General features: G+C 39.7%; 1 protein-coding gene across 1 annotated transcript; it reads left to right on the forward strand.

The window, feature by feature from the left end:
- The first annotated feature begins 13538 nt into the window (after nt 1-13538).
- On the forward strand, nt 13539-17322 carry LOC136707317 (uncharacterized). Its single transcript, XM_066681307.1, has 5 exons — nt 13539-13646; nt 13864-14200; nt 14305-14655; nt 16985-17092; nt 17312-17322. Exons 1-5 carry the CDS (start codon nt 13539-13541, stop codon nt 17320-17322), a joined length of 915 nt encoding a protein of 304 aa, XP_066537404.1.
- Nucleotides 17323-25972: the final 8650 nt, after the last annotated feature.

Genomic DNA, 25972 nt, shown 5'->3' on the forward strand with positions numbered 1-25972 from the left:
TTGCTGAGCAGTTTGTGTTAGTCATTCTCTAGTTTTTTATCAGTGGTTACTGGATGCTGCCCACAGGATAATGTTGGCTGGACATTTTTGGTTGGTGGGCTGTTTCCAGTCCAGCAGTGGCACAGAGGGATTTAAAAACTCAAGCAGCATTGCTGTGTCTGATCCACTCCCACCAGCGCAACATACACCACCTGTCGGTGTCACTGCAGCACTGAGACAGACCCACCAAGCAAATCATACCTGCTCTGTGTTGGTCCTGACTGCTGAAGAATGGTGTGAAAGGGGGAAAATCAAATATACCAACATTAAGGTAATCTTAAGTGTAGAATTGAGGAGGAGTTCATAATGTTATGGCTGATGACTGTATATGCAGAGTTTCTGTGTGTATAAAACTGAACATAGAAATTGAAACCATGTATGAAAGTATGGACTTCTTTTTCACTCTAGCTGAAAATTGCACGGTTAAGGCGAAGTTTGCTGAGGCTCTGAAAAGTAGCCAGTAGTGGGTTGTGCTCAGTGGTATAAGCATTGATTATCCTAGACTGAACATCAATGGTGATTTCATATTAATTTCTATTTTTATGCCAACTTTTGTGAGTGGCTGAGGCCTACTTTTGCTTCCTGTGATGGGAGCCAATCAGCTTTTAGCACAGTGTTATAGAACTGCTCTTGTAGATGTCAAGCACTCATGTTAACAACACCAGGGTAAGTGTTCTCAGAGAATTAACTGCATTCAAATTATTATAATATCAATATATTGTACACATGTAGTTATATGTTTCTGTTTTTCAGGAGATACATTGCTGCACAATGATTGGATTTTTAGTACTGGTTTCTCTCTCAGCAACGTCAGGTACTGATTAACATTTATTTATTTCATGTGTTCATTTTGTTCATCTGACAGGAGAATAACACAAATAACTTTACACACTCAGAAAAAAAGAATAGTAGAGGTATTTGTTTTTTTTTTTCTTTTTGCAGTACTGCTTTTCAAAGTGCAGTGTAAATGTATTTTTAAAGGAATTATAATATTCCAGTTTTTTACATTACATTCTCCTCTCCAAAAGGATAGGTGAATATTTGTAATCTTTTATTATAGAACTGCGTAAATAAAAAGAACATTATATAAGTCCTGAAGATGAAATGGGGCACTCTTCATGAAATTGTAATCAGCTGTATTTTTTCTTCTGTCAGGTGATTTTCAGTGTCTAACTGGAATGATATTTATTTACTAAAGAAATTATCCACTTGTCTTGATCTGCCCATTTTATGATGCTTCAGTGATTGCCCAGACACACCAAAATAAATTGTATTTGTAAATTGTGGTTTGAAGACTTTCATACGTTATTTTTTAATATAATTGTCTTGAATTGCAAATACTAAAAAGTAAGTTTCAAATGTTCATTTTTGCCGTATTTATTTATTTATTTTTTTGTAAGTTTTCAGAATCACAATCGTACAGTGTGGCTTGAACTCTGTTCTGTACTTGTAAACACTGAATGGTATATGTTTTACATTTTATGAATGTGACAGCAGATTTGAACAGAACATTTTTGAGAAATATTCATTCACATTAGCTTGCATGTATTTGCATCAAGCAATCATAAGCAACTGATACACTTCTCTGGTCCATGTGATTATGTTTCAAAGAGAGGCACCGGATCATTGTCAAAATTCTGTACATTGAAAAAACCCCAGATGCATACACATGCAAGTTAATGTGAATGAAAGTTTTACAAAGACAGTGTGTAGAGTTAAAATCTGCTTTCTACTCTCACATTCACAAAGTATAAAACTTCTACCATTTAGTTTTTACAAGCACAGTACAGATATCAACACTTTACAACTGTAATTCTGAAAAGAGTCAAATACACTAGTCAAATACACTTTGCTTTTATTAAAAATCTTTAGTTTTAACCCCATAATCCCATTATACACCTACACATATATAAACTAAATACTTAAACTATTGAATAGTAAATACTAGTGACGAACTGCAGGAGTTTGGCAATTATTATATTTTATGTCACTGTTTTACTGTTAACAACATCAGCTAAAATGTATTTATTCCCTTGTTCATCTTGTATTCCTTTTATAGTCTTCTGCAGTGTCCAGTTTACAGTTGAAATTTTAAATACTTTTAAATATGTTGTATTATGCAGTCTGCAATTTTGCTACTTTCTTTTCAGGTAACACCCCCAAGATCGACTTCCCCTGTGTAGATGGGCTAAAGTACATTCAGCATGGAGAAAATATTACTCTGAACTGTCCTTTTGCCACTTCTGAGGCAATAGTGGCTTTATGGTTCAAACAGAATCCAGGAGAAAAACCTGTTCTTGTTGCTTCTGCTGTTCTTTCTACAGGATTTAAATATCACAGCGGGTTTAACAACAGCCGTTTTAAAGCATTAAGAGACAGCGCTTTTACTCTGAATATCACACACACAGAGCCGTCTGATTCAGCTACATACTACTGTGCAGTCGCTGATTATTCAGATACTGTATTATTGAACTGTACAATATTAATCATGAAAGATTGGTGCCAGTTTAATTTTATAAAAATGGATCATTGTTAAATTCCAAATTTTTGTACACTGTGACATTCAGTGATTTGTGTATATTTTTTCTTATGGTTCATCTTCAAGTCTCTACACTGTTCTCCAGTCTCCTGTATTAGACTCTGTTGAAGTGGGAGGGAGCACAACTCTGCAGTGTTCACTCCTCACAGATGCATCTGCAGGAGAACACAGTGTGTACTGGCTGAGACATGGATCAGGAGAATCTCCTCCAGGAATCATTTACACTCATGGAGACACTAACAGTCAGTGTAGCAGGAGTTCTGAGACTGATTCTCCTACACAGAGCTGTGTCTACAAACTCCCCAAAACCAACATCAGTCTCTCTGATGCTGGAACTTACTACTGTGCTGTGGCTGTGTGTGGACAGATACTGTTTGGGAACGGGACCAAACTGGACTTTGTTGGTGAGAAAAGTTATTTCAAATCTTGGTATAACTTTAGAATAAGTCTACACTTATAAAGGTTTATACATGGTTTAAAATGTACTTATTATTAGTTATCAGTTATGTTTTTTAATACAATAATATTAATTAATTATCATTTATAACACATAGATAGAAAAGACAACAGTGACGTTTTTTTCCCAAATAGTGAAACCACACCCATCTACAGTTAAACCTCAGTTTTTGCCAGATACTGACCTTACTTTGACTTCTCCATCAGTCGGCATTAAGATTCTTGGCGTCATCAAATTTTTGTAGATCAATTTAACCATTTAATGAATTAACCACCAACAGAGTGTCTTTATACATAAATTATAATGTGTTTTACTTTAGCATTCTCAGGTCTGAGCTTATTTTACCTAGATATTTTCAGTAAGATCTCTGACACTGATCTCTTGCAATTTTATTCAGTTTCAATTACAACAAAAAATTACTTTTAAATTGCGGTGACTCCTTATGAAAATGTGTAAATTAAAAGTTGTCCCCAAAAAAAGGCTTTTTCATATAAATAGACATAGATCTCTCTGTCTGAATGAAGTACTCTTCCCATGGTTTACATCTAATCCCAAAACATAACTCTTCACAGGGGCATACAATCTGACATAATCCTGAACTGTGCCACCAAGATATTTTGCTTTAATCCAGTACTGTTTCTTTGTATTAATTACTGTTAATCTTGTGTTAGGGATTAATGAATATAAAATAAAGTGTAGGCATGCTTGTGTCTTAAGAACAAAAGAACAAAATATTATTATTATTGCTGTTGTTGTTATTATTATTATTATTATTATTATTATTATTATTATTATTATTATTATTATTATTATTAATGTATTTCAGGGCGGCACGGTGGCGCAGCAGGTAGTGTCGCAGTCACACAGCTCCAGGGGCCTGGAGGTTGTGGGTTCGATTCCCGCTCCGGGTGACTGTCTGTGAGGAGTTGGTGTGTTGTCCGCGTGGGTTTCCTCCAGGTGCTCCGGTTTCCTCCCACAGTCCAAAAAAAAACACACGTTGCAGGTGGATTGGCGACTCGAAAGTGTCCGTAGGTGTGAGTGAATGTGTGTGTGTCTGTGTTGCCCTGTGAAGGACTGGCGTCCCCTCCAGGGTGTATTCCCGCCTTGCGCCCCATGATTCCAGGTAGGCTCTGGACCCCCCGCGACCCTAAATTGGATAAGCGGTTACAGATAATGGATGGATGGATGTATTTCAATGTTGGCACAGAGGACTCAATGTCCGTTTATCCAAATTTCAATTCAGGAAAATTGCACTTCCTGATGGCTCTGTTTGTTATTGTCCATGTCTCCGCCCATGTCCCGCCTTTCTTCCTCCCCCTCATTATCTGTTCCAGGTGTGTCTTGTTATGTATTTAAGTTCCCTTGTCTCACATCCTCTTGTCAGTCATTTGTATTGTTTCGTTCACATTTGTCATTACCTTTGTCATGTTATCAAGTCTGTCTGTCTCCGTTGTTTCTCTGTCATTGTTTTCCACGTCATCGTTTCGTTTCCAAGTCTAGTCTGTCTCTGCTGTTTCTCGTTTTGTTTCCTCTGTCGTTGATTAGTTTCTCAGTCATCGTGTTTCTTTTCTGTTGAAGTCTATCTGCTTTGTATGGTTGTATTTGTTTCAATAAAGTTTGCTGTGTTTTTAGCGAGTGCGTCCGCCTCCGTCAGTCCACCCCGCATTCCTGACACAGACTGTGACTGATGTCAGGACCAGGCGGACTGATGGAGGTGGACGCAAATGCAATAACACAGTAGACTTTATTGACACAATAGGAAACCAACAGAGATAACTAGACAGTATACCTAGACATAGAGACTTGGGAGAGACCTGGACAAAGAGACCTAGCCTGGGAGACAGATACAGAAAACCTAGACTGGGAGACAGATATAGACACTTTAACAGAGGACCTTAGACAAAGTCAGAGAGAACTAGACATGGATACAGAGAGACAGACACCAAGACAGAGTTACTGAGACTGAGAGACCAACAGAATAGAGAGATAAGGAAATACTAACAGATTAGAAATAGAATGAAGTACTAACAGACTAGAGAGAGAGAAACACTAACAGACTAGAAATACAAACAGACAAACTGAGCACACAATAGGGAGTCCAAACAGTAGTACACGTACAAAATGTAATGTCCAACAAAAAAAAAAACACTGACACAAGGGAACTTAAATACACATCACAGACATGTAACACCTGGGACAGGTAACGAGGGGGCAGGATCACAAAGGAGGCACAACAAGAGGGTGGGGCTAATGCGGGACTAGGGCAGAGACAAGAACAAAATTATAACAGAGCCATGTGCTACATAAGCACATGGTGGGAAAAACAGACATGGGAGAGGACAGGGCGTGACAACTGATAAAGAATTTCTGAAGAAACTTGAGACCTTATGGATATATATATATATATTACATTTATTGAGTTCAAACTATTTTCCAAAATAAATATTCTATAATCTTTTCGCTCTTATTTTGACACAGTCTTTATAGTCCATATTTTGTTGTGTGGCAGGCATTCTTAATTTGTTAATTCATTAATTTCCAAAATACCCTCAAGTTGGTCAGTGAAAATCCCAACTTTTATCTAAATAGGGTTTGTTCATAAAAAAATGACAATTGTTTCAATAGCTATTTTACAACATTTTCTTTTAAATATTTTCAAACATATTAGTGTAATTTCTGCATCACAATTACAAATAAGGTTTCCTTTTTTATTTTTAGAGGATGGTGATTTGGGCCCACTTTTTCTTGTATTCACTGTAACAAGCATAATATCTGTGGTTGTGGGTCTATTCCTGGGACAAATTTTATACAAATGTTGCCATAAAGGTATGTTTACACTGATTACATTTTATAGTTGTTGTTATTATTATTATTATTATTCTTATTATTATTGCTAAATTCTGATTTTTCCAACATGTTCAATAATGTAACATGCTTTTATATATATATTTTTTATAATTTTGTTTATTTATTTTTTTCCTTATTGAAGATGCTGCTGGAGATCACTCAGCCAAAATAAAGCAGGTGAATCAAAACCTTTGAACCCAAGTTACAGAGTATTCAACTATGTTCATGTAATTAGCTGTAAAATGATCAAATACAACCTCTTTCTGCAGGCGGCATGTGATGAAGCTTTACACTTTGCAGCAGGAAATTACATCAATGACCCTCAGCAGATGATTAAAGATGCTAACATTTATTCTCAGGTCATTTACTACCAACAGAACTGAACTTCATGAGGCTTGTAAATCTCTCTTTCTTCTTTTGTGCTCTTGTAATTCTCACTGACTGAGGCCTATATTTGTAAATATTGAATAATTCTTTTTAAAACAGTATTTTATTGTTTTTAATGTTCTGGAATAAAAATATTTTAGGTTAAATTCAGCATACTGAGACTGTGTAAGACACTGAAAATATTCCTATGATCTGCTTTTGGAGCAGAACTCAGCCTCACTGTCTGTACAGAATTTGATGTGTTCTTCCTGCGTCTGTGTGGGATTTCCTCTGGGTGCTCCAGTCCTACAGTCCAAAAACACATATTTGTTGATTGGCCATGCAAATAGTCCATAGCTGTGAGTGAATGGGTGTTGGGCTAGCACTCTATCTGTATTGTGTTCCTGCCTTGTGCCCACCATAACCCTAAACTGGAGAAGTAGTTACAGAAAATGAATGAATGATAAACATTATACATATTATAGACAGTGATGGTTTGGACCAAACTGTGTTTGTTTTAATCATGTCCAACATCATATCTGTGGTTGCAGTTTTGTTTCTGACAGATATCACCATAAGTTGTTTAATATTAAAAATAATACAAATTAAAATATTGATCATAAAAATGTAACAGAAAATTTGCTTGTTACTTGTTGAAGATGCTGCTGAAGGTCTCGCTGGTGAATAAGAGCAGGTAATTCATTCAGTGAATAAATTTTATAAATCATCATCATCATCATTTTCTTCTCCGCTTCTCCATTTCAGGGTCGCGGTGGTAACAGGGCGAGCAAAGAAGCCCAGACGTCTCTGTCCCTTGCAACATCCACCAATTCCTCCTGGGGAATCCCAAGGCATTCCCAGGACAGCCGGGAGATATAATCCCTCCAGCGTGTCCTGGGTCTACCCCGGGGCCTCCTTCCAGTTGGACGTGCCTGGTATACCTCCAGTGGGAGGCGTCCAGGAGGCATCCTGATCAAATGCCCAAACCACCTCAACTGACTTCTCTCAATGCGAAGGAGCAGCGACTCTACTCCGAGCTCCTCCCTAGTCACTGAGCTCCTCACCCGATCACGGAGGGTACGCCCAGCGACCCGTCGGAGAAAGCTCATTTCGGCCGCTTATATCCGCGATCTTGTTCTTTCGGTCATTACCCAGAGCTCATGACCATAGGTGAGAGTGGGAACGTAGACTGACCGGTAAATTGAGAGCTTTGCTTTATGGCTCAGCTCTCTCTTCACCACAACGGTGCGGTACAGTGACCGCATTACCTGACCGCTGCACCTATCCTACGGTCAATCTCACCATCCCTCTTCCCATCACTCGTGAACAAGAACCCGAGATACTTGAACTCCTTCACTTGGGGCAGGTTCTCACCCCTTACCTGAAGGGAGCATGCCATCTGTTTCCGGGAGATAACCATGGCCTCAGACTTGGAGGTGCTGATCCGCATACCGACCGCTTCACACTCGGCTGCAAACTGCTCAAGTGAACGCTGGAGGCCTCCGTGCGAAGAAGCCAGAAGAACAACATCGTCCGCAAAAAGCAGAGATGCCACCTCCCGAGATCCTCGACGGAAGCCCTCCTGCCCCAGGCTACGCCGCGCCACCCTGTCCATGAATATCAGGAACAGGAGTGGAGATAAGGCACAGCCCTGGCGGAGTCCAATGCCCACACTGAACAAGCCTGACTTACTACCAAGGATGCGAACACAACTCAAACTCTGAGAGTACAAGGACTGTACGGCTCGCCGGAGCGACCCTGGCACCCCATACTCCTGGAGCACCTCCCACAGAATCTCTCGGGGAACACGGTCATATGCCTTCTCCAAATCCACAAAGCATGTGTAGAGTGGAGTAGCAAATTCCCACGCCCCCTCAATCATCTGTGCAAAAGTAAAGAGTTGGTCCATAGTTCCACGGCCAGGACGAAATCCGCATTGTTCCTCCAATATCCTAGGTTCGACTACGGGACGGATTCTCCTTTCCAGCACCTTGGCATAGACTTTCCCCGGGAGGCTGAGAAGTGTAATGCCACGATAATTGGCACACTTTCTCCGGTCCCCTTTTTTGAAAATAGGAACCACCACCCCGGTTTGCCAATCCAAAGGCACCGTTCCCGAGGTCCATGCGATATTGTATAGGCGTGTCATCCAAGACAGCCCCACAGTATCGAGTGCCTTCAGTAATTGTGGGCGAATCTCATTCACTCCTGGAGCTTTGCCACTGCGAAGCTTTTTCACCACCTCAGTGACTTCAGCCAAGGAAATGGAATCTGACCCCCCAGACACTTCTGGCCCTACCTCCTGTACAGGAGGCATGTCTCTCGGGTTAAGGAGTTCCTCAAAGTGCTCCTTCCAACGCCCAACAATACGCTCAGTCGAGTTCAGAGTTTCACCATCCTTGCTGAGCACAGCTTGGACAGTGTCCCCCCTCCCCCTCCTGAGCTGTCGGAGTGTTTTCCAGAACCTCTTTGAGGCCGCCCGGAAGTCATTCTCCATGGCCTCTCCAAACTCCTCCCATGCTCTGGATTTTGCTTCAGCAACTGCCACAGCTGCAGCCTTTTTCGCCTGCCGGTACCCATCCGCAGAATCGGAAGTTCCCCGAGCTAGCCAATCTCGAAAAGCCTCCTTCTTCCGCTTGACAGCTTCCCTCACCCCTGGTGTCCACCAACGGGTTCTTGGGTTGCCGCCATAACAGGCACCGACAAGCTTTTGACCACAGCTACATGCAGCCGCTTCCACGATGGAGGTCCGGAATAGTGTCCATTCAGACTCCATTCCCCCTACCTCCTCCTTAACATGTGAGAAGTTCTCTCGGAGGTGAGAGTTGAAATCCATCCGGACAGAGTCATCTGCCAGCTTTTCCCAGCACACCCTCACAATACGTTTGGGTTTACCAGGTCTGTCCGGCAGCTTTCCCCGCCATCGGATCCAACTCACCACCAGATGGTGATCGGTTGACAGCTCAGCCCCTCTCTTTACCCGAGTGTCCAAAACATACGGCCTCAGGTCAGAAGACACAACCACAAAGTCGATCATTGACCTTTGGCCCAGAGTGCTCTGGTACCAAGTACACTTATGAGCAATCTTATGTTCGAACATGGTGTTCGTTATGGACAAACCATGGCTAGCACAGAAGTCCAACAACATCACACCACTCGGGTTTAGATCAGGCAGTCCGTTCCTCCCAATCACTCCTCTCCAGGTTTCCCAGTCATTGCCAACGTGAGCATTGAAGTCCCCCAGCAAAACAACAGAGTCAGTGCATGGAATCCCCTCTAGAACTCCAGTCACTGCCTCCAAGAAGGCCGAATACTCTGAGCTGCTGTTCGGTGCATACGCACACACAACAGTCAAAGTTTTCCTCTCTGCAAGCCGGAGCCGCATTGAGGCGACCCTCTCGTTTACTGGGACAAACTCCAGCTGTACAGGCGCCAGCCGGGGACTTGTGAGTATCCCCACACCCGCCCGGCGCCTCTCACCCTGTGCAACTCCTGAGTAAGAGAGAGACCAACCCCTATCGAGGAGTTTGGTTCCAGAGCCTACACTGTGTGTAGAGGTGAGCCCAACTATATCTAGCTGGTATCTCTCAACCTCACGCACCAGCTCTGGCTCTTTCCCCCCCAGTGAGGTTATGTTCCACGTACCAAGAACCAGTTTCCGCTGTCAAGTTCCACGACGCCAGGGGCCCCCTTGCCCCCGCTCTGTGCCCGATGGGCATTGCACCGCACCCCTACTCTGGATCTTGCGGGTGGTGAGCCTACATGATCCTCCCACGTTGCCATTTCGGGCTGAGCCCGGCCGGGTTACGTGGGCTGCCCAGCCACCAGGCGCTCGCCGTCGGACCCCCAGGCCTGGCTCCAGGGGTAGGTCCCGGTAACCCTTTCCCGGGCAGGGTACACTGAATTTTAATGTGTGTACTCATAGGAATGCTTTTGGATCATGTTTGTCTGGATCTTCACTCCAGACCTGTTCGCCATGGGAGACCCTACTGGGAGCTAACAGCTCCCGATGACATAGCCCTGGAGGTCATGAGACCACACAAGCCCTTCCGCCACGACAAGGCCCTGATCCAGGAAGGGAAATTTTATAAATTAAAAATTTAAATTTTGTCCTGCTCTTCAGCAGCAAAATTATTAAATTAATTTAATTACAACACCAATTCCAATGAAGTTGGGACATTGTGTAAAACATAAATGAAAACAAAATACGATAATTTGTAAATTCTTTTCAACCTATATTCAATTGAATGCACAACAAAGATAAGATATTTAATGTTCAAACAGATAAAATGTATTGATTTTTTTTTTTTGCAAATATTCACTCATTTTGAATTTTAGGCCTGCGCCACATTCCAAAAGAGTTGGGACGGGGGCATGTTTACCACTGTGTTACATCACCTTTCCTTTTAACAACACTTAATAAACGTTTGGGAACCGAGGACACTAATTGTTGAAGCTTTGTAGGTAGAATTCATTCCCATTCTTGCATGATTGCAGTTGCTCAACAGTCTGGGGTTTCTGTTGTCATATTTTACGCTTCATAATGTGCCACACATTTTCAATGGGAGACAGGTCTGGACTGCAGGCAGGCCAGACTAGTAGCTGCACACTTTTATTACTGTTGTACCATGTACAATAATCACGTCCATGATTTCCAAAAACGGACCACAGGACACTTTTCCACTTTGTGTCAGTCCATCTCAGATGAGTTTGGGCCCAGAGAAGCTGGCGGTGTTTCTGGGTGTTGTAGATATATGGCATTCACTTGATCACTGTCACTCTGAACACTGACAATGGTTTTCTGAAGTGTTCCTGAGCCCAAGTGGTAATATCCGTTACGGAATGGTGTCGATTTTTAATGTAATGATGCCTGAGGAATCGACATCATGGGCATTCATTGTTGGTTTTGAGCCTTGCCGCTTACTTGCAGAAATTTCTCCAGATTCTCTGAATCTTTAGAGGATATTATGGACTGTAGATGATGAAAGCCCTAAATTCCTTGCAATTGTGCCATTTATTTTAAACGTGTTGCAGGCCTCAAATTCAAAATGAGTGAATATTTGCAAGAAAACAATAAAGTTTAGCTGTTTGAACATTAAATATCTTGTCTTTGTAGTGTATTCAATTGAATATAGGTTGAAAAGTATTTGCAAATCATCATATTCTGTTTTTTTTTTTTTTTTTTCACAACATCCTGAATTCATTAGAAGTGGGGTTGTACATAGAATTTCTTAAATACACCCTTTCTCTGCAGGTGGCACTTGAAGAAACCTTACACTTTTCAGCAGGGAATTACTTCAGCAGATGATTAAATACGTTAACATTTACTCTCAGATCCTTTACTACCAATGGAACTAAATTTCCTGAAGCTTATAATACTCTCATGCTTTCTTCTGTGCTCACATTCCCCAACAAAAAGTATATTTAAAGTAAATTTTTTATTAAGCAAACTTAGCATGTAATAAGAATAGTTATTCAGTGTGCTTGTAGTATACTGCGCTATTTCATTACTTCTTGGGACTAAATTTGCCCATTTATTTATTTTACAGTATCTGTCAACACAGAGGGGAAAAAGTAGCCTTAAAACATTGCCTAGACCTACAAGTAAACATAAACCTTACCCTAAACTTAACCTAAAGATTTAATTGAAAAATATAGAATGTTACAAAAGCAGTGTTTTGTTTTTGTTTAATACTAACACTAATGAGAAAACTCTGAATAAACAGATGGGATGGTATCTCACAATGAACACGGATCTCACACGTAATGGATGGGAGCTCACACTGAACAGATAATATGTACAAATTATCATGAAGCAAAATGTCCTCAACATACAAATTACAATGGATTAGTAGTTAAGGTATTTAAGGTTGATTTGTTGTTGCTGTTGTTGTTTTAGACATAAAATCATGCAAAAGAAAAACTTTGTCAATAAAGTCAGTCAAATGTTCACTTTCTGTGCTCATTAATAACATTGTGTACATCAGGATTATTTCCACCCATGTACTATTTATTTTAAACTATTCAACCTCAAATTATAAGCCAAATATTCCTACACTTTATGTATAAGGTAAGAATGCTTAATTATATTGTTCTTAAATGTGATCAAAAGATTAATCATCAAATCAGATGTATTTGTTATACGCTTTTCACAACTGATGTTGTCACAAAGCAGCTTCACAAATTTATATTCCAAATATACTTAAGTATATGCACATTTGTAGACATTTCTGAATACTTGTCAGTATAAGCCAATTATACTTAAGTATAACTGTGTTTGTCACTGGTAAGTGTATATATATATAAAACAAACTTGAACAAACATCTTTGTTTGATGGATATGTCTCACTATCTTTTTTTTTTAATATATGTTGCTATTATGTTCTTGTACCAAGCCAAAACCACAAAATAAATAAAGACAACAATTCATTCACTTCTCTATTTGCTCATTCTTTCACCCATCCATTCATTCATTCATCATACATGTGGCAACTGTGGCCTGTAAAAAGTCCTGGGTTTGATCCCCATGAATGGCAGGAAAACTAGGGGTGGGGGAGTGAAGGAACACCACGTTTGACCTGCACTTAAGCAAGGCACATGAAACCCCAAACACTCCCCAGATGCAGAGGGTGACTGCTCTGTGTCTGTGTGTGTGTGTGTGTATTTATTTTTATTTCTCCTTTAATTTGAACAGTGAAGTAAATATAAACATGATGAATCAGTGAAAATATAATCTATAAATTGAAAACTTAAATAAAGGACTGCATATTTAGTTTTTTGAAGTGTGTTGCAGCTGTGTGCAGTGGCAGACTGAAATGAAGAGGAATCGTTTGAAGGAAGAATCGTTTGTTTGTTTAAGGGACATTGAATTTAATGTAAAGTGATGTAAAGAGTGGGGGTTATAATTAACACTTTTATTTACTATTTCTATTTCCCAGGCCTTATAATTTAATAGTGTAATAAAAATTATATATATATATATATATATATATATATATATATATATATATATATGTGTGTGTGTGTGTGTGTGTGTGTGTGTGTGTGTGTGTGTGTGTGTGTGGCTTTAAATACATCGTATGAACATAATTGAAACGTTATGTCAACAAAAGTGTTAAAATCAGGTTTTTGAGAGATACTGATAAGTGAGCTTCCTCAGGCACCAAAAGAAAAGTGTCCAGGCCGAGGCTGACCAAACATTTCTGCTTAGAGTCTAAATCTTGATGATCTGGGTTTCTGCAGGAGGAGGGATTTGCATATTAATTTCATGTTTTATGCTCATTTTTATGAATGGCTGGGGCTGAATCCTACTTCCTGTCATTGGAGCCAATCAGCTTTCAGCACAGTGTTATAAACCTGTGCTTGCAGAAGTTTACCACATTGGCTAAGTGTGCCATGGTAAGGTAACCAAATTAACTGCATTCCAAAGATATTTATCCTGTTTTTCAGGAGATACAGTGTTCCACAATGATTGGATTTTTTGCATTAGTTTTCTTCTCAGCGGCATTAGGTATTGTTTCAGGTGAGTTTATTTTCATCTCACTTATGAAGTACATGGATGGCTGTACAATATTCCCATTTTTAAGTTAATTTTCTTTCAGGTGACATCTCCCAGATTGAGGTTCCTTGTCTTAATGGGCTGAAGTACTTTCAGAACAGAGACCATATTCATCTGAATTGCTTTTTTACATCAACCCTTGCATCTGTTACTTCATGGTTGAAACAGACTCCAGGAGAAAAGCCTCTTCTCGTTGCTTCTGTTTTTCGTACTGCAGTCGTTAACTATTATAATGGCTTCGACAAGATCAGCCGCTTTAAGGCATTAAGAGATGAAAGCAGTTTTAATCTGAGCATCACAAACACAGAACCATCTGATTCAGCTACATACTACTGTGCAGTTACATATTTTTCAGATATTGCATTAGCAGACTGCAGGGTTGTAGTTCTTAATGGTAGGTGCTTATCTCATACATTTCATTTATAAAATAGCATTAGTCTAAAACCCAAGTCAGAGTCTACAGCTCATTCAGTGCTCAGTGAATATTTTTTTATTCAGGTTCATCTCCAAGTCTCTACACTGTTCTCCAGACTCCTGTATTAGACTCTGTTGAAGAAGGAGGCAGCACAACTCTGCAGTGTTCAGTCCTCACAGATGTGTCTGCAGGAGAACATAGTGTGTACTGGCTGAGACATGGATCAGGAGAATCTCCTCCAGGAATCATTTACACTCATGGATACACTAACAGTCAGTGTAGCAGGAGTTCTGAGACTGATTCTCCTACACAGAGCTGTGTCTACAAACTCCCCAAGACCAACCTCAGTCTCTTTGATGCTGGAACTTACTACTGTGCTGTGGCTGTGTGTGGACAGATACTGTTTGGGAGCGGGACTAAACTGGACTTTGTAGGTAAGAGGAATTATTTAAAATCTGAAACTATCTTAAGCCCCCTTGTCTTTGGGATGGTCGACCTGTATGTGAATGTCTTGTATGCCTAACAAATGAAGGCATCTTTTGTAACATTAAAGGAATATTTACATTGTTTTAAAGCCAGTTTATAAAATGACACAGTGTAACATTCTAGAATAACCTTTCCTCCATTTGCACTGATACAAACACATGAATATTGTTTGTATATTATTTAAAATATATTAAATAATATATTTTAAACGTCTTTCTTAAGCAACATTGAGCAAATGTATAAATTGTGCACATATATTTTAGCAGGGCCAATAATAGCAAAAACAAGAGAATGACTAAAATTGTGGTCACACCTTAATAAAATGTGTGAATTAAAAAATTGTGAATTATCCCCATAAAAAATAAATAAATAAATAAATAAAAATGTATAAATTCAAATACACTTCTCTGTTCACACGAATGTTGATAAACACAGGATCTTAAAAACGTGTATAGGCTTTGCTTGTAAAGAAAATTGGGGGTCATCTTTTTCTTCAGGTCATAATCGGAAATCAGTACAGCAAAGGCACATGCTTTAGTAAACTGAAGTCTTACAGTCATTACAGAGTCTTGATTGTTTACTGTAATGTGTGCAGTACATTCATTATAAATCAATTTCACGACCTAATGTGTGACATACCACACACAACCTTTGTAGTCAGGGGCCACCAACAATATATCATAGTTCAAAATCACACAATGCTACTGTTTACTACCCTACAAAATGTAGACCTGTACCTTACTAACATTAAATGCATAGACCACCCAATTATTAAAACCTTTCAGCAGTTTTCTTGACCGAAAATGAAATGCGTATTATACATAATCTCATCCACGGGAACCATGTTTGTATTAATTCAGAATAAATGTGAATAATGTAACTGAAAATCACTGTAGCTTAGGCTTTTGTCTTATCTCATCCATTCATACTGGGACTGATACAGCAGTGTATGGTTGTTATGTCAGTATAAAAATACTCATCCTCTGTCAGCAGTTTTACTGCTAAACTAGGCATCAGTTTTCTGAAGCAGCATAGAATCTTCATCTACATTTTAACTGTTTCCTATTTTTACCAGTTTTCAGCGTATTACTTTTTATTAGACCAGCCCATAAACTCTCTTTTAGTAAATCTGGTGAAACAAGTTTAAAAATAAGCATTTTAACCAATGTGCCTCACCCATGTACTAAGTTTGTACATCAACGTACTGATTCATTGCAGTAATATTTGTGTTTCCTGTAGAACTACTTACAGCAGCAACTAATACCTTACTACTGCAGCCATCACATTATGAAGTTTTTAGTTTCTTGTTAAAATTGTCCCTTCCACATTAAAATGTTGCCTACATTGCATATTGTAAAACTTAACAAGGAATATTGTGGTCCAGTGTAAGGCTGTTTGAAATCATATTTCAAGATGGATATTGTAAATTTATTATAATATTTTACATTATAGGTAAGAAGAATATATAAATGTTTCGACCACCACTAACCCCAAACTATTGCTTTTACCCTCCTTCAAGGTCAAGTCTTTATTAGGGGGTCAGACACCCACAATCCCCCCCGTAATTCAAACCCTGCCTGGCATTGTCATGCTGAAATAACCATTGATTTTTGAGGAATAAATTTTGCCTTGATGGCGGTATATGTCTCTCTAAATTCCAAATGTAAACCTCCAGTGGTACCTTTAACCTATGCAAGTGAACCATGAAAGTGGCACTGATACACATAATGAGAGATAATAGCTTTTGCACTTTTTACTGATAATAAACAGTATGGCACCTCTTGACATTGGCACAGAGAGCTCAATATCCATTAAAAAAATTTATATATATATATATATATATATATATATATATATATATATATATATATATATAATTAATTAATTAATTCTGATGCAGTGGCAGTGACAATGAATTTCTAAAGAATTTCAAGCAACTGTAGTTCTATTTATCACAGTAGCATGACAGGTTCTCATGTGAATACTGGTTGCTTTTTATACTTTTTTTTTATATACATTTTATACTTGCAAACTAATGCTTGAATGTTTTAAAATAAATATCATGTAACATTTTGCACACTGTCATAACATTTCATATTTTGCTGTGTGTTGCAGTGCAGGCATCCAATTCTTGTTTTTTTATTTATTTCCAAAAGTTGGCCAGTGAAAATCCCAACGTGTCTGGTTTTCATTTTTTAAACAATTTCTGGTTACTTACTATTGTATTAGTTTATTTTTTGTGTCACAGTTACAATTAAGGTCTCTTTTTTATTTTAGAGAATGGTGGTCTTGTCCCAACTGTTATCATATTAATCCTATCAAGCATAATATCTCTGGTTGTGGGTCTGTTACTGGGACAAATATTGCACAGATGTTGCCATAAAGGTATGTTTACATTGACTATGATTATTATGTCTGATAATGTAGTGATGTTCTTTCTACCATGTTCAATAATGTAACATATTTAAATTATTTATTTATTATTTGTTGAAGATGCTTCTGAAGGGCACTCAGCTGAAGTAAAGCAGGTAAATCAAAACTGTTCTTCTCAGGTGATAGAATTTTTGGTTTTGTTGATCTAATCAGTAGTATTTTTTTCTGCAGGCTGCAAGTGATGAAGCTTTACTACAGCAGACAATTAAAGATGCTGGCATTTACTCCCAGGTCATTTACTACCAACTGTTAGGGGCGCGGGGTGAGGACTGACAGAGGGCGGACGCAAACGCTTAGAACACAGACTTTATTTACAAGAGACAAACACAAACGAACTAGGGCACGAAACGAGCAAGAGAAAGGAGCAAGAGAAACGAACGAGAAACGAAGAACACTGACATACGAAGAACAAAGAACAAGGCGTGAAACAAGTAACAACGTATAGCGCGAACGAAGGAACAGAGAACACGAAACCAGGAACCGAGAACATGGGACAAGTAACTAGGAACAGAGAACAATGAACGACAAGAGGAAGTGAGACGAGAGGGCTTAAATACACTAACAAACGAGAAACAGCTGAAACGGATAACAAGGGAAAAGACGAGGAGGCGGAGACAAAGGCGGAGACATGGAGATAAACAAAACAAAGCCATGTGCGGAGAAAGAGAAAACAGACTAAACGGGACGTGAGTGTGACAGATGCCCCCTCCTGAACGCGCAACTCCCGGGGCGCGTAACCTAGACCCCCCAGAAGCTGGCGCAGGAGGGAGCATGGAAAACAAGAAACTAAGACAAGGAACCGTGGGGCAGGAGACAAGAGACTAGAATAAGGACAGAACAGAAGACTAAAGACGGTTGGCAAAGCGCTGAAACAAAGAGAACGGACTGGGGACAGAACTAGAAACGGGACGGGAATCGTGAGAGGACAGGAGACAAGGCAGGAGCAGACACACATGACTGGACAGTGTGCTGGACATGAGGCAGGACCGGTGACAGGACTGGACTGGAGACCGGACAGAGGATTGAACCTGAGACCGGACAGAAGGTGGAAACGGGGACTGGTGCAGGACAGGGGCAGAGACAGGGGACTGAGACTTGGACTGGACAGGCTGCTTAACATAGGAAGGGAACGAGGACTGGACATGAGACAGGGCGGAGGGTTGCAAAGGGGACTGAACAGGAGACGGGACAGGTAACGGAATGGGGAACTGGGACTGGACATGGGCTTGAAAAGGGGCCTGGACAGAACTAACAGGGGACTGGACCGGACTAAGCAGGGGAACAGGGACTAAGACACTCACAGGAACAGACACGAACACGGTAACAGGGACAGGAATAGAAATGAAAGCAGACACGGGTACAGGGACAAGCACAGAGACAGGAACTAGGACAGGTACAGACAGTGGCATCAAAATAACAAGGGGGTGCCCAGGACTGGCAAATGTCTGCGGGGCAGTCCGAGGAACCAGCCTGGGCACAGTTCTGGGGATCGACCCCAGAGTCCTTGGGGCCGTCCTCCGGGTACGACCAGAAGTGACCGTATCTACAGTTACCGGGGCAGACACGGCCGTAGCAACAGTCTCGGGCAGAGGAGCGGCGTCGTCCACGGAGACAGGAGAAACTGTGACGACGTCCACGAAGGCAGAGGAATCTGCGACGTCGTCCACGGAGACAGGAGAAACTGTGACGACGTCCACGAAGGCAGAGGAATCTGCGACGTCGTCCACGGAGACAGGAGAAACTGTGACGACGTCCACGGAGGCAGAGGAGTCTGCGACGTCGTCCACGGAGACAGGAGAAACTGCGACGACGTCCACGAAGGCAGAGGAACCTGCGACGTCGTCCACTGAGACAGGAGAAACTGCGACGTCGTCCACGGAGACAGGAGAAACTGTGACGACGTCCACGAAGGCAGAGGAATCTGCGACGTCGTCCACGGAGACAGGAGAAACTGTGACGACGTCCACGGAGGCAGAGGAGTCTGCGACGTCGTCCACGGGGACAGGAGAAACTGTGACGACGTCCACGGAGGCAGAGGAGTCTGCGACGTCGTCCACGAAGGCAGGAGAGGAGGGCGTCGCGCTTACAAAGAAAGGAGCTGAAGAAATGATTCCTAATACCTATGATGATTTAGTTTGATTAAAACCCAACTGATGTTTTAACAGAATATTGTTTGATGCCTAAACCTGCAGTACATACTCCATATATCATATGAGGAGGTGGTTGTCTTTCAAGATTACGTGTTTGGGTTCTGCAGGCTGTGAGGCATGCCCTAGCTTAAGAGCAAGGCTGCAATATTCCTTTAGGTTTGAGTTTCCCTCAGGAGTCCATCTCCTTCCCATTTGAGTTTCAGACTCCCTTGGGATCGAGGGGATCTGGGGTAACGCAAGGAGACTATTAATCCTCCTGTCACGAAAATATCATTCATTACTCATACACTTACATACAAACTTCATTCATTAAAAAATACAATAAAGAAAGCAAAACAAACCTAGACATATTACAGGCACAACGTGCATTTGCATTTGGTCTCTCTGTCTCTCTCTAGACATTAGAAAAACAGAGTTGTAGTTTAGTGCTATGAGATTAAGAAGAAATATAAACACTGAAACTATGGTGCCCTCCTGGTGACACCCTTTCCTAATAAAATCAGGGCTTGCAAACTCCATAATGCATAGGACTGAGATATATAACACCTGTAAACTACTAAAGAAGACATGGGGATACAGTATTAGAACTAAGTATCTGTTCAGTCATTGCCACACCTTAAGTTATTCCACCCCATTTTTTATAATAATAATAGGAATACGAATAATGTGCAATTATGTATCACTGTACACAACATACAATGAAATGTGTCTTCCGCATTTAACTCACCTGTGGCAGCAAACACACACACTAGTGCACTAGGGGCCGTGAACACACACAGAGCGGTGGACAGCCATTCCCAGCACTCGGGGAGCATTCGGGGGTTCAGTGCCTTTCTCAAGGGCACTTCAGCAATGGATGTTCCTGCTGGGCCTGGGAATCAAACCAGCAACCTTCTGGCACCAAACCCAGTCCTCTAACCATTAGGCCAAGGCTGCCATGGTACCCTCATATTTCTCATATGAATATATGATAAATATGCAGCTAACACAATGCCAACTTTAATTTTCCATTTCCCTAATGCTGGATCATTCACCCAGTGAGACTAGTAACTGGTGAGCCCTGATGGGGAAGAAGAGATGGTTTGTGGTGCACAACAAACATCATCTTTCTATAGGGAATTTATTTATTTATTTATTTTTTTTTTTTACTGCAAATAAAATATTCTAGCTTATGATAATAAAAATAATATTATTTTATTTTAAATTACAACTATATACATATTGTGGCATGGTGGCATAACAGGTGACGCTGTCACATAGCTCCAGGGTCCTGGGGTTGTGGGTTCGAGCCCAGATTCAAGTCATTGCATTAAAACCAGAAATGGTTTAAAAAATGAAAACCAGACAAGTTGGGATTTTCACTGACCAACCTGATGATATTTTGGAAACAGAAATAATAAAAACAAGAAAAGTTATTCCCTGTGAATAACTGTTGCCCCCTCCAGGGTGTGTTCTGGCTTTGCTCCTAGTGATTCTGGGTAGGCTCTGGACCAACCGTGACCCTGAAATGTATAAGCGGGGTTACAGACATTGAACGAATTAATGAAGAATAAATTAATAATTTTCTTTCAACTCTAGTATTTGAAAAATAAAAAAAACCTCTTGGTAGTTATGGTGGGAAGTGTTATGACACTAATATGGAAGTTTTGCAGACATAGAAAATAAGTTTTTTCCTAAGAGGCTGCTAAAGGTCTTTTTCAGCCTTGTATTTGATGTGGATGGAAGTTTCCTGTCCACCCTCACTGAGGTGTCTGTGTGCCATCACCTCTGTGGTTGATGCTTCATATACTTTCAGATATAAGACAAGAGTTCAGAAGAATTACAAGAAAACAAAAAATACTGTTGTTTCCTTTAACACAATCATGTTACAGGAAACGTAGCACTTCATTAAAAAGAAAATACACAGGGTCAGCCGTTGTCCACAAACTGTAGGCCATGTTTAAGTGTGTGGGATTTTTTCTTAATAAATCTCTGACAAACAGGGGCATGGTTTGACTTCCTGCAGCTCTGAGAAAAGTGAAAAAAGATACATAAAAGCACTGTTTAAAAATGGTAACTATATCCTCAAATACAATTATTGTATGCTAATTCATGTAAATGAACAAGTCATAACTGATAAAACACTGATCATACAAAGATGGAAAGAATATGCACAAGACCTCTAAAAAAATGTCACCAAGACACTTTTGTTGATTTTTGTTTTTTATGCTGATGATCATTCAACATAGACTAGAGGGTTACATTAAATGGGAGCTTCCAGATGTGCAACAGGATTTAAGAAAGCAGAAGAACAGTGGCGAAAAGGCAGGGGCAAACTTATCAAAAGGGTACCTAGGACACAACACAGGGCCCCATGAGCGTGCCAAAACCTATGATGTAATGATAAAAGGGCACTTTTTAAGACACACTATCAAACTTCTTGCTCTAGAGAGCACATCATCATAATTTATTGCAAGAAACAGCACCAAACATGGTACTCAGATATTTATTTGCCATATGAAGGGCAGCAAATAGGGTACTTTGTCTGTTTTTTGCCACACTAGAGGGTATTTTATTGATGTTTTTTCAACCTTAGGGGCATGGGGGGTGGGGGCCAAGTGCTGAACAAATAGTGAGAGAAGTAGGATTGGAGAAAAATTATAGAGAATTCAAAGCCTGTGATAGAAATATTAATAACTTTAAATATGTGAGTAATGCAACATTCAATACAGAAAATCTGGAAGAGCTAGAGGCCCTTCTAAGGAAAGGTGGGAAATTCTAAAATGAAAAGATGGGAATTCAGTTCAGTGAAGACAAGAAATATCAAAATGACAAGAAAGAACGAGAAGTTGTGGAATTGGTGGAGCTTTTGCCTACTTGGATCTATTATTACAAACAAAGAATCCAGCAGTCAAAAAATATGACACAGACTGCACAGTAAATTCTCCAGTGTTAAGTCAACACTATTAGTGTTAACTTAACACTGAGAATGTTAAATTATTACACTAACAGTGTTAATTTAACACTGGAGAATTTGCTGTGTGGCACTTGACAGAGCAAGGATGACGGAACTGAGATATTCTGATGTAAAGATATGTTCTTCCAAACAAAGCTGAGAATTCTCTGGATTGAAGTATTTTCTTTGTTTTTTTTTGCATGGCAAAGCTGGTAAATAAAATTGTTGGAAAGGAAGAATATGAATGTCTTCGAAAAGCCCAGGTAACCAAACTGAAGCTATCTTTTTTTTACCAATTATGAAAAAAAATAATTGATTGGATGCTTGGATGGGCTGAAGGTAAACAAGGAAGAAAACAATGAGGAACAAGATGAATGGATACAATTAAGGGCCATTAAGAAGCTTGAAGACCCAACCAGAAGACAGGCTGTTCTAACAATATTGTTGCAAGGTGTTGGAACCAACTTGATGGCACTAAATAATAATAATAATAATAATAATAATAATAATAATAATAATAATAATAATAATAATAATATTGCCCTGTGAAGGACTGGCGCCCCCTCCAGGGTGTATTCCCGCCTTGCGCCCAATGATTCCAGATAGGCTCTGGACCCACCGCGACCCTGAACTGGATAAGCGGTTACAGATAATGAATGAATGAATGATAATATTTAAACTGTGATTCCAGAATCAACAAGGTCTTTCTGGAGGAATAAAACACAATCTTATGAGAAATAAAGGTAGATGTAGAAAACACATTTTCATTTTTATGAAACAAGACTCAGACAGTGTTGTCATGGTGGTGTGTTAACGTGCTGCAGTCATTAAGCACCAAAAACAAAGGGTTCAGACAGAGGCCAACCAAATAGAAGAAAAAGAAACACCTTTATGGATCCCCTTAGGGAAATTACTTCTCTGTATTTGACCCATGAACACACAAACACACACTAGTGAGCAAGTCTTCACACACACTAGGGGCAGTGAACACACACAACTGGAGCAGGGGGCGTTCCTTGCGGGTCCTGGGTATTAAACCGGCGACCCTCCCACATCAAGCTCGCTTCTCTAACCTCAAGGCCACGGCTGCCCCCCAAATGTTTCTGCTCAGAGTCTAAAACTTGATCGGGGTCTTTTGCAGTGATTTGCATATAAATTTCTACTTCAGTGCTTACTTCTGTGAATGGCTGGTGCCAAATAATACTTCCTGTCATTGGAGCCAATCAGCTTTCAGCACAGTGTTATAAAGCTGCTCTTACAGATGTTTACCACAGTTGTTAACTGAACCATGGTAAGTGATCTCACAGAATTAAGTGCATTCCAATAATATTTATGTTAACAACTTTAGTACACATTTTCTGTTTTTCAGGAGTTCCACTGTTCCACAGCGATTGGATTTGTTTCACTAGTTTTCTTTACTGCAGCTATAGGCACAGTTTAAACTGTTTCTTTACTTTTCAATATTAATTTAATGAATTGATATTGTTTATCTGACAGATAAACACTTGGATTGCTCTACAATAAATTTAATTCCATGTCTTTCAGGTGACACCTCAAAGATTGACTTTCCGTGTCTAAATGGAGTAAAGTACTTCCAGGACAGAGCCAATATTTACCTGAGTTGCTTTTTCTCATCGCTTGATGCATCAGTTACTTCATGGTTGAAACAAACTCCAGGAGAAAAGCCTCTTCTCATTGCTTCTGTTTTTCGTTCTACAACAGTTAACTATTTTAATGACTTTGACAAGATCAACCGCATTAAAGCACTGAGGGATGAAAGCAGTTTTAATCTGAGCATCACAAATGCAGAACCGCCTGATTCAGCTACATACTACTGTGCAGTCACATATTATTCAGATCTTGCGTTATCAGACTGTGCAGTGGTAGTGCATAAAGGTAGGTGCTACTCACATTCATTTTGTTCTTTATAAAATATCATTGGTTAAATCCCAAATCACAATCTCCATTTCATTCAGTGATGAGTGAATATTTTCTCTTCAAGTTCATCTTCAAGTGTCTACAGTGTTCTCCAGACTCCTGTATTAGACTCTGTTGAATTGGGAGACAACACTTCTAAATATTCTAAATATTTCTGGAAAATCTGTAAGTGAATTTACTCTTCTCTCTCTCTCTCTCTCTCTCTCTCTCTCTCTCTCTCTCTCTCTCTCTCCCTGTGTGTGTGTGTGTACACATTGTAATACCACTGTATCATGAATACTGTATGTCTATCTTATTTTCTTTGTTAGGACATCCACTACTAAAGGAGCTTGAAAATGATTCACCTTTATTTCACTCTTTTGCTCTCAACAGCATTAGGTAAAGTTTAAGTGTAGTTTCTCTTTATTGAGCTTGTATGCCATACTTGGAGAGCACATGGTCTTTATAAGTGTCTGGTAAACAGTAAGTTATACACTTTTAAATAGTTTTAAAAGTGTTTAATTTTTGCTTCTTTCTTTTCAGGTGGCACCTCCAAGATCGACTTTCCCTGTGCAGATGGGCCGAAGTACATTCAGCATGGAGAAAATATTACTCTGAACTGTCCTTTTGCTACTTCTGAGGCAATAGTGGCTTTGTGGTTCAAACAGACTCCAGGAGAAAAGCCTGTTCTTGTTGCTTCTGCTGTATTTTCTACAGGAGTTAAATATCACAGCGAGTTTAACAACAACCGTTTTAAAGCATTAAGAGACAGAGCTTTTACTCTGAATATCACACACAGAGCCGTCTGATTCAGCAACATATTACTGTACAGTCGCTGATTATTCAGATACTGTATTATTGAACTGTACAATTTTAATCATGAAAGGTTGGTGCCAGTTTAATTTTATAAAAAGTGATCATTGTTAAAATCCAAATTTTTGTACACTGTGACATTCAGTGATCAGTGTATAATTTTTCTTCAGGTTCATCTTCAAGTCTCTACACTGTTCTCCAGACTCCTGTATTAGAGTCTGTTGAAGTGGGAGGCAGCACAACTCTGCAGTGTTCAGTCCTCACAGATGCGTCTGCAGGAGAACACAGTGTGTACTGGCTGAGACATGGATCAGGAGAATCTCCTCCAGGAATCATTTACACTCATGGAGACACTAACAGTCAGTGTAACAGGACTTCTGAGACTGATTCTCCTACACAGAGCTGTGTCTACAAACTCCCCAAGACCAACCTCAGTCTCTCTGACGCTGGAACGTACTACTGTGGAACGGGACTAAACTGGACTTTGTTGGTGAGAAATATTGTTTTAAATATTGGTACCATTTTATAATAAGTCTACACTTATAAAAGTTTTGAAATGGCTTAAAATCTATTTATTAATAGTTATTAATCATATTTTTATTACAATAATAGTCATTAATAATCATCTCTAACACATAGATAGAAAGGGCAACAGTGACCTCTTTTTTGCCAAATAGTGAAACCACATCAATCTATAGTTAAACTTTAGATCTTGCCAGATTCTGACCTTTGTCTCCGTCTTCTCCATCAGTCGGCATTGAGATTGCTGGCTTCATCAAATATTTTTAGATCAGTTTAACCATTTAATGAATTAACCACCAACAGAGTGTTAATGATACATTGTGTTCTATACATTAATGATAATATATAGAATGTAAAGAATACTTGAACATATGAAATTACTAAATTACTCAACATTTTCAGTAAGTTCTCTGACACTTCCACTATTAGACAAAAAAGTGGTCACTGTTTTCCTTTCTATTTTTGTGTTACAAATGATTCTTTATTACCTTAAAA

Source organism: Hoplias malabaricus, chromosome 9 (genome assembly GCF_029633855.1).
Source record: "Hoplias malabaricus isolate fHopMal1 chromosome 9, fHopMal1.hap1, whole genome shotgun sequence".
NCBI lineage: Eukaryota > Metazoa > Chordata > Actinopteri > Characiformes > Erythrinidae > Hoplias > Hoplias malabaricus.